The sequence below is a fragment of the Lagenorhynchus albirostris genome, chromosome 19, assembly GCF_949774975.1.
Source record: "Lagenorhynchus albirostris chromosome 19, mLagAlb1.1, whole genome shotgun sequence".
Lineage (NCBI taxonomy): Eukaryota > Metazoa > Chordata > Mammalia > Artiodactyla > Delphinidae > Lagenorhynchus > Lagenorhynchus albirostris.
In genome coordinates this window covers 18,840,602-18,854,684 of record NC_083113.1, presented here as the reverse complement: position 1 = coordinate 18,854,684, position 14,083 = coordinate 18,840,602, and the positions used below count along the sequence as shown (strand labels likewise).

The following is a 14,083-nucleotide window of genomic DNA, read 5'->3' as shown; positions in this document are numbered from 1 at the left end:
ATGTTTCCAAGTGCTTATAGATTATTCACATATCTTTTTTGGAGAAATGCCTATTCAAATCATTTGCCTATTTTAAAATTGGATTGTTTGTTTCTTTATTGTTGAGTTTTAAGTGTGTTTTACGTATTCTAGACACAAGTCCCTTACCTGGTATATGATTTTCAAAAATGTTCTTCCATCGTATGGGTTGTTTTTCACTTTCTTGATGGTGTCTTTTGAAGCACAAAAGTTTCTTATTTTGATAATGTCCAGTTTATCATTGTTGTTGTTGTTGCGGCTGCTGCTTGTGCTTTTGTTGTCATATCTAAGAAACCACTGACTAATGCAAATTCACAAAGGTTTACACCCATGTTTTCTTCCAAGAGGCTTGGAATTTTAGCTCACATTTAGGTCTTTGATCCATTTTGAGTTAATGTTTGTATATGGTACGAGGTAAGGGTCCAACTTCATTCTTTTGCATGTGGATATTCACTCGTCCCAGCACAATTTGTCGAAAAGATTTTTCTTTCCCTTTTTAATTATCTTGGCACACTTGTTGAAAATCAGATGACCAAAAATATGAGTGCTTATTTCTGGATTATTCATTCTATTTCATCCATCTATATGTCTATCCTTATGCTGGTACTACACTGTCTTGATTACTGTCTCTTCGTATGTTTTGAAAATTGTTTTGAAGTTGGAAATTGTGAGACCTCTACCTTTGTTCCTTTACAAGATTTTTTTTGGCTATTCTGCTTCCCTTGAGTTTCTGTATAAATTTTAGGATTGAGGCAGGAGGTAGATGGGCCCCTGGGCTGAACAGCTGGTTTTTGTCAAGTGGAGTACAATCGAAGCTTTGTTCTCCCTGGACACTCCAAGGACGAGGTTAATGGCAGGAGCTGAGCTCTGCTGGAGTAAAAAGATAAGACGACCACTCCTGAGGTCAAGGAAAACTCCCTGGCTGCACAGGTGCAGAAAGACTCCTTGGGGTTCAAAAAGGAGGGCCCACCACCCCATAACAGGTGACGCCAAGCCTCCACAAGCCTCTGCGCTGGAATCCATCTTGACAAAACGATGTGCGTGCATGTTGGGGAGTGTCCTAGAACAAGTCAGATGTGGGAAAAGAACTAAGAAAGCTGGCCAAAGGTAAACAAAGATGTGGAAGAACTGCCCTTTACAAATGATTTAACTGCCTCTTTACTGCACTCCTCCTCATCAGGGGGGACGCCCACATTCTTTCTCTCCAGGTGTGTATTTCTGCCTTGCTTCTGTCTTAAATAAACAAACTGTTTCTCTGTGTGCTCTCCCACTTGTTGTGCTGTGTCTCTAATCATAAATTTTGGACCTGTTTTTACAATTTTTGCCCCTTTGAGAAATTCATTTTTCAGATGGGGCAAGGGCCAGGGGAAGTTTGCATCTAGCCTCTAGCCCCTGGTGGTCTAGCGACTAGGATTCCTGGTTTTCATCCAAGCTGCCCGGGTTCAATTCCTGGGCAGGGAACTAAGATCTCTCTTCAGGACTGCTCACTGCTGTCTCTCTGATACCAGGATCAGCTTGTCAGTTTTAGAAAAGAAGTCTGCTGGGATTTTGATGGGATGGTGTTGAATCTGTAGATCACTTTGGAGGGTATTTTCATCAGAATAGTAAGTCTGCTAATCCATGAACATGGGTTGCTTTTCCATTCATTTAAGTCTTTTAAAATTTATTTTAACAATGTTTTGTAATTTTCAGAGTATAAGTATTACACTTTTTTGGTTAAATTTATTCCTATTTTGATGCTTTTGTAAATGCAATTTTCTTCTTAATTTTTTTTCTGGATTGTTCGTTGCAAGTGGATAGGAATACTGTTGATTTTTAAACTATTGATCTGGTATTCTGCAACCTTCTGAACTCATTCAGTCTATCCTTTTTTCAGATCCCATTTAAAATTATGAGGGGACACCAGCACATTGTGAGTTCCTGTCACTTCTGTGTGGATGACACAAAGGTCCTCAGTGGCTCCTATGACTGCACCGTGAAGCTGTGGGTAGGTGGCCCAGTGTTAGGTGGAACCCAAACGTCCCATAAGCTTATGTCTCCTCTTGTGGAGAGTTCCCCGGTACTGAGTTCCCAGACATTCAAGGATCCCAAAGATTTGGAGAGACCTTTCTGAGCAAAGTGCAAGAAGAAGCAGCAAAGTGAGGGCTCACCCTAGTTTCAAGTCACCAGAGAGAGATGAAGTTAGTGTGTCTGCTGTCAGCCTGTTAATTTAGAAACAGTGGGAGCAGGGATGGAGACCGCTGGACCAGGAGCTCACCACCTTTTGTTAGAGACTGTGCCTGAGACCTGGCTGGGGTCTCTGAGCTGTGTTATCTCTCTGGGCCTCCTTCTCATTTGGAATATTCAGTTCCATCCACAGAGATGGTATTACGGCTAGGCCTAGGGGATCCCAAGAGGACAGAAAAGTGGCCAGACCTGGGACCTGTCCATGAAGGGTGATTGGGAGAGGTAGGCCTGAGCACAGGTCAGTGCCACAGGGTGCAGGAAGCAGGGGCAGAGGAACAGGGATGTGGTGGTCAGATGAGGTTACAGGGAGGTGGCCACCAAGAACTCTTCCAAAGTCTTCTGGGCACAGCCAGCAGACTCTAGTGGGCCTGCCTGGGGGCACTGCTGGTCAGTCGGGAGCGGGTGAGGAGGGAGCAGGGCTGGGAGATGGCAGTGGCCATCAGGGGCCGGGCCACAGATGACTGTGTGGCGGGGGCAGGGCCCACGGGGAAGGACGGTCAGTTCCGAGTTTTGCTATCTCATCTGGCTTCAGGGGCAGGAGGGGGACAGGGCGGAGTGAGTCAAGGCTGGTTCCTGGGTTCTGCTTTGGGTAACTAGGTGGAGAATAGCTCCTTACCCTCCGGATCACCTTGGAGGAGCATCTTCTGGGTCATCTTCTGGGTCTTGGCGGGTACCAAGCCAGGCAGACTGGGCAGGAGGGTTTGGGGCTATCCAAGTGGTTCGGGCCCCGCATTAGTGACCTACCAGCTGTTTGACCCTGGGTGGTTACATGACCTCCCGGGCCTCCCTAAACCTCCCCAGGCCTCACAGGATCAGCCGTGTGCTGGGGCCACCCCAGGGCCTGCCTGGCCCATACCAGGTCCCGACAGACATCCACTCTCTCCTTTTCTGTGGCTCTTATCCACCCCCCATCCCCCCACCCATCCCCATGATCTTCTTGTTGGGAAAACCACTGCTTCCTCTGGGAACCCTAAGCCCTTTCCCAACCCTCTGGGATGACTGAGAAGGCCTGGGGGTGAGGGGGTCTCTGCTGGTTGTCACCCAGGGGGAGGGGGGAATGGTGACTTTCCAAGTGTGCATTTTGCTTTGTCATCTTCAGATGCTTCTCATGTTCTTCTCACCTTCTGAGTCAGTGGAAGGACTCTCAGGGGTTTCTGTCTGTTTTGGCCAGAGGGCTTCTGTCTCTATAAGGGGACATCTGCCTGTTTTCTTTTGTTGTCCCAAGATTAGGGACCATCCATCCAGATGTCCTTGGCTCCCGCAGCAGCTTCACTGCCCTGGCTCCCTACCTACTCCGTGCCCCAGCCAGGACCCCGTCACTTCAGCCTGCCCAAGCGTCCTCAATACCTGACTTACTCACAGCCCTACCCCCTGCCACCACCTTCTCCAGCTGCCCCCTCCGTCCCTCCGCCTTCCTTCACACCTCCACCCCTAGTTGCAGAATCACTAGTTCTCTGGTCTCCCTGCCTTGGCTGCCCCTCCAATGGTCCTCTTTCCCCCTCCTGGCTCTCTTTTCCCCATCTTTTTCTCTGCTCCTGGCTCCTCCTGTGGCTCTCCCTGCCCCAGCGGCAGCTCGTGGCACGAGCCCTCCCTCAGGAGATGACTAAGCCATTACCCTGCGCATCACCTTCTCTGTCACAGTATCTTGGGCAAGTGTCTCCTTGCCTCTCCCTTCTCTCCTCCACTCTCACCATCTTCCATCTCCAGTCCTTCCTCTCAACCCACCCAAAGCCAAACTTCTGATTTAATCTTTTAAAAAGGTCCCTTTCCCCTAACTGCAGATCACTGTGAAAGACCATAGATGTATGAAGAAGCTGAGAAAAAAAGTATTCTTAGTCGTGTGCCCAGTCTCTCTCTGATATGGTACATCTCTTTCCAATCATTGTAAAAAAAAAAAATCACTGGTAGTTTTTCTCATACTATGAAGGTAATATGGTTTTATCACCAAAATACATAAAGACACAAGGAAGAAAATAAAACATTGTTCCATGAACCCTGAGTTAACTACCATGAAAATGTTGGAGTGTAGCTTTTCTTTTTCCTGTTCGCACATGTATACACACATTTATGAATTTGAAATCATACAGAAAAACTGTTTATATAATCACAGTAAACTTGGGCTACAAATATTGTCACATCTCCTTTATGTTTCTAACCACTTATTAGAACCCCTTCCTCCCCATTCATTCAAAGTGCAACCAACATCTCCCCTTAAATTATCTGAGTCCACAGAAAGAATTCCTGGTTCCAAATGCCCGGTGAAGGGGAAACTGCTTTATTTGTCTTCTCACACCCCTAGCCAATGACCCATTTATTTCAAGAAACACTCAATACAAAACAGAGACATTTCCACTGTCTTTGGAATTCACTAACAACATCTGGCTTGTATTGCCGTCTATTGAATATCTCCTGCCAAATCATTCATGACTGTGCACATTTTCCAAGAGAGTTATCTGTCCGTGGTTGCTATTCCTCCTCTTGGCCATATGGCAGCACTATTGAACGCTGAACCTGCACAGTCCATTCTAGTTCTGCCCTTAACTGGCTCCGGGGCCCTGCACGGACCGCAGTGGGCCTCAGCCCCAGGCCCCACGACGATCATTTTCTTAGTTCCCGGACAATGTTTGTCCTAGAGCAACACACCAGCCAGGGAGGCTGGATCCCAGGCTGTCAGAACCAGCCCTTTCTTCCCAAGCCACGAGGCTCATGAGCTGGGCCTCCAGCCTGAATGTGTCCTGCTCCCATGAATTCCTCTCTGGGATCTCTTCCTGTCGGTGGGCTTTGATTAAGGCCTGCTGGGTTCACCCAAACACAACCGCACCGTTTCAAGTTTCACGGAGCAGGGGTTGGGGGACTGGGTCTGTGCAGAAAAGAGTTTGCACGGTAGGCCTGAGACTGCTGTCCTTGGAAAGGCCCACTGGCAAGGCTGGCCTTGGCTGCCATCTGGGAACTTGACTGGTAAACAGTGTTCTATAGTCGTATGAATCTTTCCCTAAGTGATAAAGGGGCCTCACGGACGGTTTGTGCAAACCACGCGGTTGATGCTCTACACCGGCTCTCCTTCTGGGAGTCTGGAATTCGGGTGCACGCTGCACAGTGTCTGTGTCACCCGACCCCGATAAAAACCTGGGCCCCGAGGTTCAGGTGCGTCTCCCCGGTAGACAGCACCTCACACATGTTGTTACAACTGGTTGCTGCAGGAATTAAGCATGTCCCGTGTGACCCACAGAGAGAGACTCTTGCAAGCAGTGCCTGGTTTCCTCTGGACCTCACCCCATGTACCCTTCCCTTTGCTGATTTTGCTTTGCGTCCTTTGGCTGTAATAAATCTTAGCCGTGAGCACGACTATATTCAGAGTCCTGTGAGTCCTGGAGAATCACCAATCCCGGGGGTGGTCTTGGGGACCCCTGACACAGGGTCCTTTGCCTCCCAGCAGGCTTGGGGTCTTCATGCAAAGTGGTCTCTGCATATCAGGAAGAATTGTCCCAGGCCTGCCCTGGTCAGGCCAAAAGCTCCCCCAACCGGGCACCATAATTTCATATAACAGTGCAAGGCCTTTCTATGAATTCACTGTCTTACTAATAACATTTGTTTCAAGGGGACTTTCCACCCCTGCTTATCCTGAAAAGCTGTGGACACATTTCTTACTGAAAGTATTTTATCTCTGCCCCAGCACGCACCCTTCACTTTGGTACCCCGATTGTTCCCATCCTATTGTCAGTTATTACCCTGCTCTGTTCTCATCCTATTCTGCAGTTATCTCCCTTCAGTGTGATCAGAGTTGCTTGGGCCCCACTGTTGGGAGTGCTCAAATTTGTTTTAACTGTCCCCTTTAGGTGGACACAGACTGTTGCCGGTGTGTTTGCCGTCTGTCCCCTCTAACACGTGACAAACCTTTTTCATGCATGCCACAACTCAGATTATCTCCTTAAGGGAGACCCCCTCAGGATAGAATTGCTGGGTCAAACAGTGGGAACTTGTAAAAAGTTCTTGAAAGATCTTGCTAGATTTTGTGGCGCCTCTTTGGCCGGTAGAGAATGAGAAAATTACCCGTTTGCAGCTCTGCCCTCAGAGCCGCCTGTTTCCATCGGCCACTGTGGGATCGAGGGGGAGTTTTCCCGGGGTTGCCGGCGAGGGTGTCCTTCCTGCTTTGGGGGTGGAGGGGAAGTCCTTTTGCCCCTCTGAGCTGGGTGAGAGTCATAGGGCAAGGTTCTCAGGTTCTCAAGGTTCTCAGACAAGCCCAGGGCTGATGTTGAACTCAACCACAGCTTCAGCCGACACCTCAGTGACCTCTGGCCCTCTCCCCCTCTCTCCCGCTGACCTGAGGATGCCGTGGATGGATCTGTTGTTCGGAATTTTGAGCCGGGGCCCGGAGCTCCTGTTTTAGAATGCAGCGTCACGGCTGACAGCAGAAGGTGACTTGCCCTCATTTTACTCTGGTCAGGAAAGTGAGAGGGAAGAGTAGGCCAGCACACAGCACGCCCGGGTCAGTTCACTGTCTCTTAAGCAAATACCCAACCTTACTCCCATATATCGGTCTCATGGTTCCCATCTTTTGCTGTGAGAATCAAGTAGATGTGATAACTCTTTGAAAATTTAAAATGCTAAAAAGGCAAATTTTATTGTGGCTGAAGCCAGTCTGAGTGTTCTTCACGGAGTTTATTTCCTGCAGTCACACCTGTGGACTGGGTCAGCTGCGAGGCTCACTAGCGATTCAGTCCAGGACCTCATTTCACAGGGGAAACTGAGACGCAGGAAGCAGAGGGAAGCCCAAGCTGTCACCTGGGGAGCATCGGGGCTGGGAGGCGGCCTAGGGGCTGGGAGGCAGCCTCTGGGATGCACTTGCATTTACCCCTCACACAGATGTGAGACGGGCCTTTAAAAGGGGATTTGCTTTAAAGTGGATTCACTTTTATCCTGAGCAGCAGCTACAAAATTAGTCTGCTCGTGAAAACTAGTGTGGGAATTTAAGTTTCGTGGGAATTTATCTCACATAGAGGACAGAGATTGTCACAGAAACATGCAATATGAGAAGACAAGGGTACATATATTATTTTACTAAATGTACAAGAAAGCATTTCAGAATGAGATGAGCTACGAAAGTCTTTTCCTGTAAAAATATAGACAAGTGACCAGAGAAAGAAGTGACTGATCCTTGTGAGTTGTAGCTCCTTCTAGAAGAAGAAGACAATTACAGAACAGAAGAAATGATACCTTTAACGCCCCAAATATAAAAGAACATATTTGTGTGACTGAGGGATTAAAGAAGAGAATGGTGCTGTGGTGCCTTCTGTGTTAGGGGCTCTCTGTTTTCACTGAGAACCTCTGTTCTCCGGGGTGGGGGGGTGCTCATGGAACATCTTTAGGAAGATTCAGGTATTATTTGCAATCTTGGTCCTAAACTATAGAAATTTTCTGTAAAAATTTCCTATTTTTTTTTCATGGAAACCACAGGCATAATAATCTGGGTCATTAAGACCCTATGTTTGTCATTTTATTTCCAGAATTATTGCAGCATCTTACGACAAAACAGTGAGGGCTTGGGACCTTGAAACAGGCAAGCTGCTGGTACGTATGCTTTGCCCTAGTGGAGACATCACAGCACAGGGTCTTTTTGTAAAATTGACTTTTATGGGAGTATAGTTGCTTTACAGTGTTGTGCTGGTTTCTACTGTACAGCAAAATGAGTCAGTTATACATATACATATATCCCCTCTTTTTTGGATTTCCTTCCCATTGAGGTCACTGTGGTGCACTCAGCAGAATTCACAGCACAGGGTCTTGACTGGGCCTTAAGTGGCCTTGAGCTGGGCATGGAGTGTGAAGGGTAGCCAATCTTTCAGGAAAGGAAAATTTTCTCAGGGACCCAAAATGATGGAGGGTGGGCTTCAGGGAAGGAAGGCTTTCTGAAGCAGGCAGAAGAGGGCTCTCTTTGAGGGATGGGGAGGATGTGGAAGAAGGGAAGAAGTGGAGGTGGGTGTGGGAGGTGGCATTCCAGGCGGAGGGAACTGCATGGGAAAAGAGACCCTCCCCTAGGGATGTCTGCTTTTGATGGGGCAAGAGGCAGAGCTGAGGCCTTGGGACAAAGGCCATGCACGTGGCCAAAGCACGGGGCTTCTGGGCCCTTCCCAATCTGTCCTCCATCTAAGAAGTTACCACCATCCATCCATCCAAACTGGCCCGAGATCCCCCTCTCTCTCCTGCCTGGTACCCAGGCAGCCCTGACCCTGCTCCAGGGGTTCCTCAGGGTCTCCTGTCCCATCCCCATCGCCCTTCCCCCAGCAGCTTCTCATCACCTCTCCTCTCCCTTCCTCCTCTTTTCTCTCCTTAAAAAAAAAAAATCTTCCTTCCTGGTGTGAAGATCAATTTATACTCATTGTAAACAATTTTTGGAAAGACAAGATAAGCCAAGTTCAAAAAAACAAACACAGAAACCTTAAAACAACTCCCAGAGATTACAGTTAACACCATGGTGTCTCTTTTCCTATACACATGTTAAATGTGAACACGGGCAAGTATATTCTGTTGGCAACATAGTGTCATTATATACTAGCAGATATAAGAGCATCAGTTACTCCTGACTTCGAGCATTTTCCCAAATGCTTATTTCTAATTTATTTATTTGGCTGCACCGGGTCTTATTTGCAGCATGTGGGATCTTCGTTGCTGTGTGTGGCAACAAAGTTGCCACATGTAGGATCTAGTTCCCTGACCAGGGATCGAACCCCAGCCCCCTGGGCCCCCTGCATTGGGAGTACTGGACCACCAAGGAAGTCCCTATTTTGTTTTTAAATAAGTCCATTTGTATCATTTTTTTAGATTCCACGTATAAGTGGTATCATGTGATATTTATCTTTCTCTGTCTGACTTACTTCACTGAGTACAATAATTTCTAGGTCCAACCGTGTTGCTGCAAATGGCAATAATTCATTCTTTTTAATGGCTGAGTAATATTCCATTGTATATTTATACCACATCTCATTCATCTGTTAATGGACTTTAGGTTGCTTCCATGTCTTGGCTATTGTAAATAGTTCTGCTATGAACATTGGGGTGCATGTATCTTTTTGAATTAAAGTTTTCAACTTTTCCAGATATATGCCCAGGAGTGGGATGGCTGGATCATATGGTAACTCTATTTTTAGTTTTTTAAGGAACCACAGTGGCTGCACCAATTTACATTCCCACCAACAGTGTAAGAGGGTTCCCTTTTCTCCACACCCTTTCCGTTTATTATTCTGATGATGGCTATTCTGAACAGTGTGAGGTGATACCTCATTATGGTTTTGATTTGCATTTCTCTAATAATTAACGACATTGAGCATCTTTTCATGTGCTTTTTGGCCATCTGTATTTCTTCTTTGGAGAAAGCCCTGGTTTCTTTTATGACCTAGTCATACACTATCCCTTCTGCCATATTGTATTCAAAGAAATGAGTCACTAAGTTGAGCCCACACTCTTGGGGCAGGTAATTAAGCTCCAGCTTGTGGAGGGAGGACTATCAAAGAATTGGTGGGCATATTTAAAAACCTTCACAATGGCAATACCATAATTTAGAACATACAGAGAGATCCTCCTTTCCTAAATATGTTGAGTAGCTCTTCGTCCCAAGGGGCTGAGGTTGTAGCGTCTTGTCCACAGGGCAGACATTCAATAAACACTTACCAAACTGAACAAGAAAAAAGTTGCCCAGGGGGCATTCCCTGGCAGTCCAGTGGTTAGGACTCTGCGCTTTCGCTGCCGAGGGCTCGGGTCCGATCCCTGGTCGGGAAGCTAAGATCCCACAAGCCACTTGGTGCAGCCAAAAAAAAAAAAAAAAGAATAAAGTTGGCCATTACTAGAACCTTGCTGCCAGTTCTGCTAGGTGCTTGCTATCCTTGTTCATCTGTCCTAGACACACATTAATTACATTTATTAATTAAAAATTAATTCATGAAAACTAAACAAACAAAAATTCAGTTCCTTATTTGCACCAGCCTATTACAAGTACTCCATGGCCACATGTGGCCAGTGGCTGGCATACCGAACAGTACATAGAGAGAACATTTCAGAAAGTCCTGCTGGAATGCTGGGCTAGAGAGAAAACCTTTGGATTGTTGCCCTGTTTCAGTGGAAGCTCAGTCATGAAACCTTCATAGTCTCCTGTAAGTTTTCCCCCGATGGTAAATACGTGGTCTCAGGCTTGGATGTGGACCATGGAATCTGTATAACAGACGCGGAAGACACCACCACCGTGTCCCACATCAAAGGTGAGTTTGCGTGGGCTCCCTGCTCTATTCTGTCTGTGGTAACAGCCACTTGTCACTTGACAGACAGTGACTTTCGATTGCTTTATTTGGTGAACCTGCAATGCTATGAATCACATCATTAAAGATGGGACATTGATTGATAAATGCACAGGCAGTTAAAACTAAGACTGCTTAAGGATTTTCCGTTCAGTCTCGTGCTTGTAATAAATGAAGCAGTGCTCTGCTCCAACCTCACGTGGACATTTAAAGCCCAATTCTTTATTGAGTGGAGTCCCAACCTTCTTAACATTTATATTTAAAAATATAAAAATAATTATCACAATGATTATTAATAATGCATGTAAAGTATTTATTGTGTTTTACAATGCTGATGATTTGCAATATTATTATTATTCATTGTCATGTAGAAAGAAACAAATTCAGACAATTAGAAAAAGAACAGAATGGCATCTACTGAAAAAAAAATCATCGTATGTCAATTTCCCAGTTGTAATCCTATATAATGATTATGCAAGATGTTATCACTGGGGGAAACTGGGTGATGGGATCTCTCTGTATTATTCCTTACAACTGCATTTGAGTTAACAGTTATCTCAAAAGAAAAAGTTAAAAAATACATTATCATTGTAAAAAAAAATTAGTAAGTGTGTAAAGTAAAAAGAGCAAGGCTGCCGTACCTGTTTGGACTCCTCCCTGGAGGTACGTATTATTAACAGTACATTGCTGGGTGGCCTTCGTGTGTGTGTGTGTGTGTGTGTGTGTGTGTGTGTGTGTGTGTGTGTGTGTGTGTGTGTGTTTGCACACACACAGTACTACTTCCCACATGCATTTAATGTATTTTTATCAACATGGCACCGTGATAGGTGCACTGCCCCACAGCTTGCATATTTCCTTAATGTATCACCGCACACTCTACCTCTCCTCACGCTCAGAGTTCTAGCTGCACGCCACGCCCCTCCATGCTCTCTCCCCACGCCGGACCTTGGCACGTGCTGTTCCTTCTGCCTAGAGCACTCTTCCTTTCCTGCTTCCCTCGATAACTTTTAGGTCCCTTCCTCGACCTCTCGGGGCTGGGCCAGCCTTCCTTCTGCTGGCTGGGAGCCATGGCATATGCTGCAGATCGTTGCCTGCTCAAGGGTGTCTCCGCATCCACGTGGGAGCTCTGCAGGGGCAGTGGCAGGGGCGGGGGGCAGTGCTCCTCCAAAGCCTGGTTCACGGCAGGCACCTTGTGTGAGTGCAGAGTCCCTTGTGAAAACCAGAGCTGCATCTCTGTAATACTGTCGCTGTCCAGGGGAGCAGGGTGAGCCTCTGCGTCCCTTGGAGCCTGTGGCCCAGAGTATGGAACGCACGGTAACGAGTCACTTTCCTTGTGCCTCAGATCATCACAGGATGTCGGTCACAGCGTGCTGCTTTGACCCAGACAGCCAGAAGGTGGCTTCCGTCTCACTGGACAGGAGCATCAAGATCTGGGATGTGACATCCCAGGCCACGCTGCTCACCATCACCAAGTGAGGAGGCCCTGGGAGGCCGGGCAGCATCCTGCAGCGGGGAGGTGGGTGGGAGTCCCCCTTCACGCCCTCCTGGATTCGGCCTGTGCCCCTTTGGCTCCCCAGCTGGTGTCAATGTGGGGCATCTCCAACTATGGTCCGCTGGTGCTGTGAGGAGGCTGGAGATGGAGAAAGGGAAGGGGACCGACAGGCAGGGGGAAACCACAAGCTGTGGTCCCTGGGCTGGGACGGCCCTCAGATGCATTCATTTCAGTGTGAGCCAACACTGGCAAACATTGTGCAGTGTCCCACTCCTACCCCAAAATGTGGATTTCCAGCATCCCATGTAAAATGGGAAGATCTGATAATCCAGGGCCTGCAAGGGTCACTTTGCCTGTGGCCACCGGCACCAAGTGGGTGGCCAGCCCTCTCCAGCGGGCCTTGGAGTCAGGATCCCAGAATGTGCATATGCCCTGTCACCCTGCCCGCTCGGCTCAGTTACGAGCCCGGCTGGCCTGGACCAGGCTTTCCCCTGGGGGTCTGGCCCGGGGTTAAGAGAGTGCAGGTTCTCATCCTGCGTGACCTTGGACCTTAGTTTCCTCACCTGCAAACTGAGCCCAGGTGAGGTCTGCACGAGATAACACACAGGCTGCATGGTGGGCGCTCAGCACGGGCTCTGTTACCAAGGGTGACTCCCGTGGACACCAGGGTCGGGAGGGGCCGTGGGACACCTGCCCTGCTCCTTAGACCTACTCCGTGGTGGCAGTGAGGAGGGTGACGCAGCAGAGGCGGCCGCAGCTCCAGCTGTGGGTGTCACAATCCACTCCACTTTGTTTCCCCAAGGAGGGTGGAAAGGGAGCTAAGGAAAATGTCTATTGGTATATTGGATTGACCCACATTTGTGAATTTTCTGGAAATGTAGCTTTTAGCAAGAAAACATAGACAAGGATTCTCAGGGCTACAGGACAGGGCTGGCTTCATGGCATGAACCTCTGAAGTTACACAGGGCTCCACACACAGAAAGTCTCACACTTGATTTCATGCTCTGCCGTTGATATCTTGAAATTCTTCACTTTTGAACAAGGGACCTCGAATTTTTTATTTTAAAAATATGTAATTTACTTTTTGAAAATGTAAAGCATGCAACACAGTACAAAATTTAAAAGGTACAAAAAGATATATAGTGAAAAATCTCTCTCTTACCTGTCTCGTAACCATTGTTTCCCCAGAAGCCATCACTTTTCCCCCTTCTTTCCTGCCTGCTGGCTGCCTTCCTTAACAGCTTTATTGAGATATAATTCATACACATCATACAACTCACCCATTTCCAGTGTACAATTCAGTGGTTTGGGGGATATTACATTATTATTTTTTAATTGTGGTAAAATATAGAATTTTAACCATTTTAAACTTATTTCACTGACATTACATTTACAATATTGTGCAACCACCACCACTTTCTATTTCCAAAACCCTTTTATCACCCAAACAGAAACTCGGTACCTGTTAATAATAATTCCCCACTCTCCCCAACCCTAGCCCCTAGTAACCTCTATTCTACTTTCTGCCTCTATGAATTTTCTTATACTAGAAATTTCATATGAATGGAATCATACATTATTTGTCCTTTTGTGTCTGGCTTATTTCATCTAACATAATGTTTTGTTTTGTTTTTTAACATCTTTATTGGAGCATAATTGCTTTACAATGGTGTGTTAGTTTCTGCTTTATACCAAAGTGAATCAGCTATACATATACATATATCCGCATATCTCTTCCCTCTTGCATCTCCCTCCCTCCCACTCTCCCTATCCCACCCCTCTAGGTGATCACAAAGCACCGAGCTGATCTCTCTGTGCTATGCGGCTGCTTCCCACTAGCTGTCTATTTTACATTTGGTCGTGTAAATATGTCCATGCCACTCTCTCACTTTGTCCCAGCTTACCCTTCCCCCTCCCTATGTCCTCAAGTCCATTCTCTAGTAGGTCTGCGTCTTTATTCCCATCTTGCCCCTAGGTTCTTCATGCCCCCTTTTTTTTTAGATTCCATATATATGTGTTAGCATACGGTATTTGTTTTTCTCTTTCTGACTTACTTCACTCT

The 14,083-nt window shown here is 46.9% G+C and overlaps 1 protein-coding gene across 1 annotated transcript in view; it reads left to right on the top strand.

The window, feature by feature from the left end:
• Positions 1-14,083, top strand: part of WDR88 (WD repeat domain 88) — a 39,153-nt gene that overhangs the window by 11,435 nt on the left and 13,635 nt on the right. The window contains exons 2-6 of the mRNA XM_060132130.1: positions 1,895-2,005; positions 6,571-6,659; positions 7,749-7,812; positions 10,355-10,493; positions 11,872-12,001. Of these exons, the coding sequence (XP_059988113.1) occupies positions 1,895-2,005; positions 6,571-6,659; positions 7,749-7,812; positions 10,355-10,493; positions 11,872-12,001 (533 nt within the window). The remainder of the gene's footprint in view (positions 1-1,894; positions 2,006-6,570; positions 6,660-7,748; positions 7,813-10,354; positions 10,494-11,871; positions 12,002-14,083) is intronic.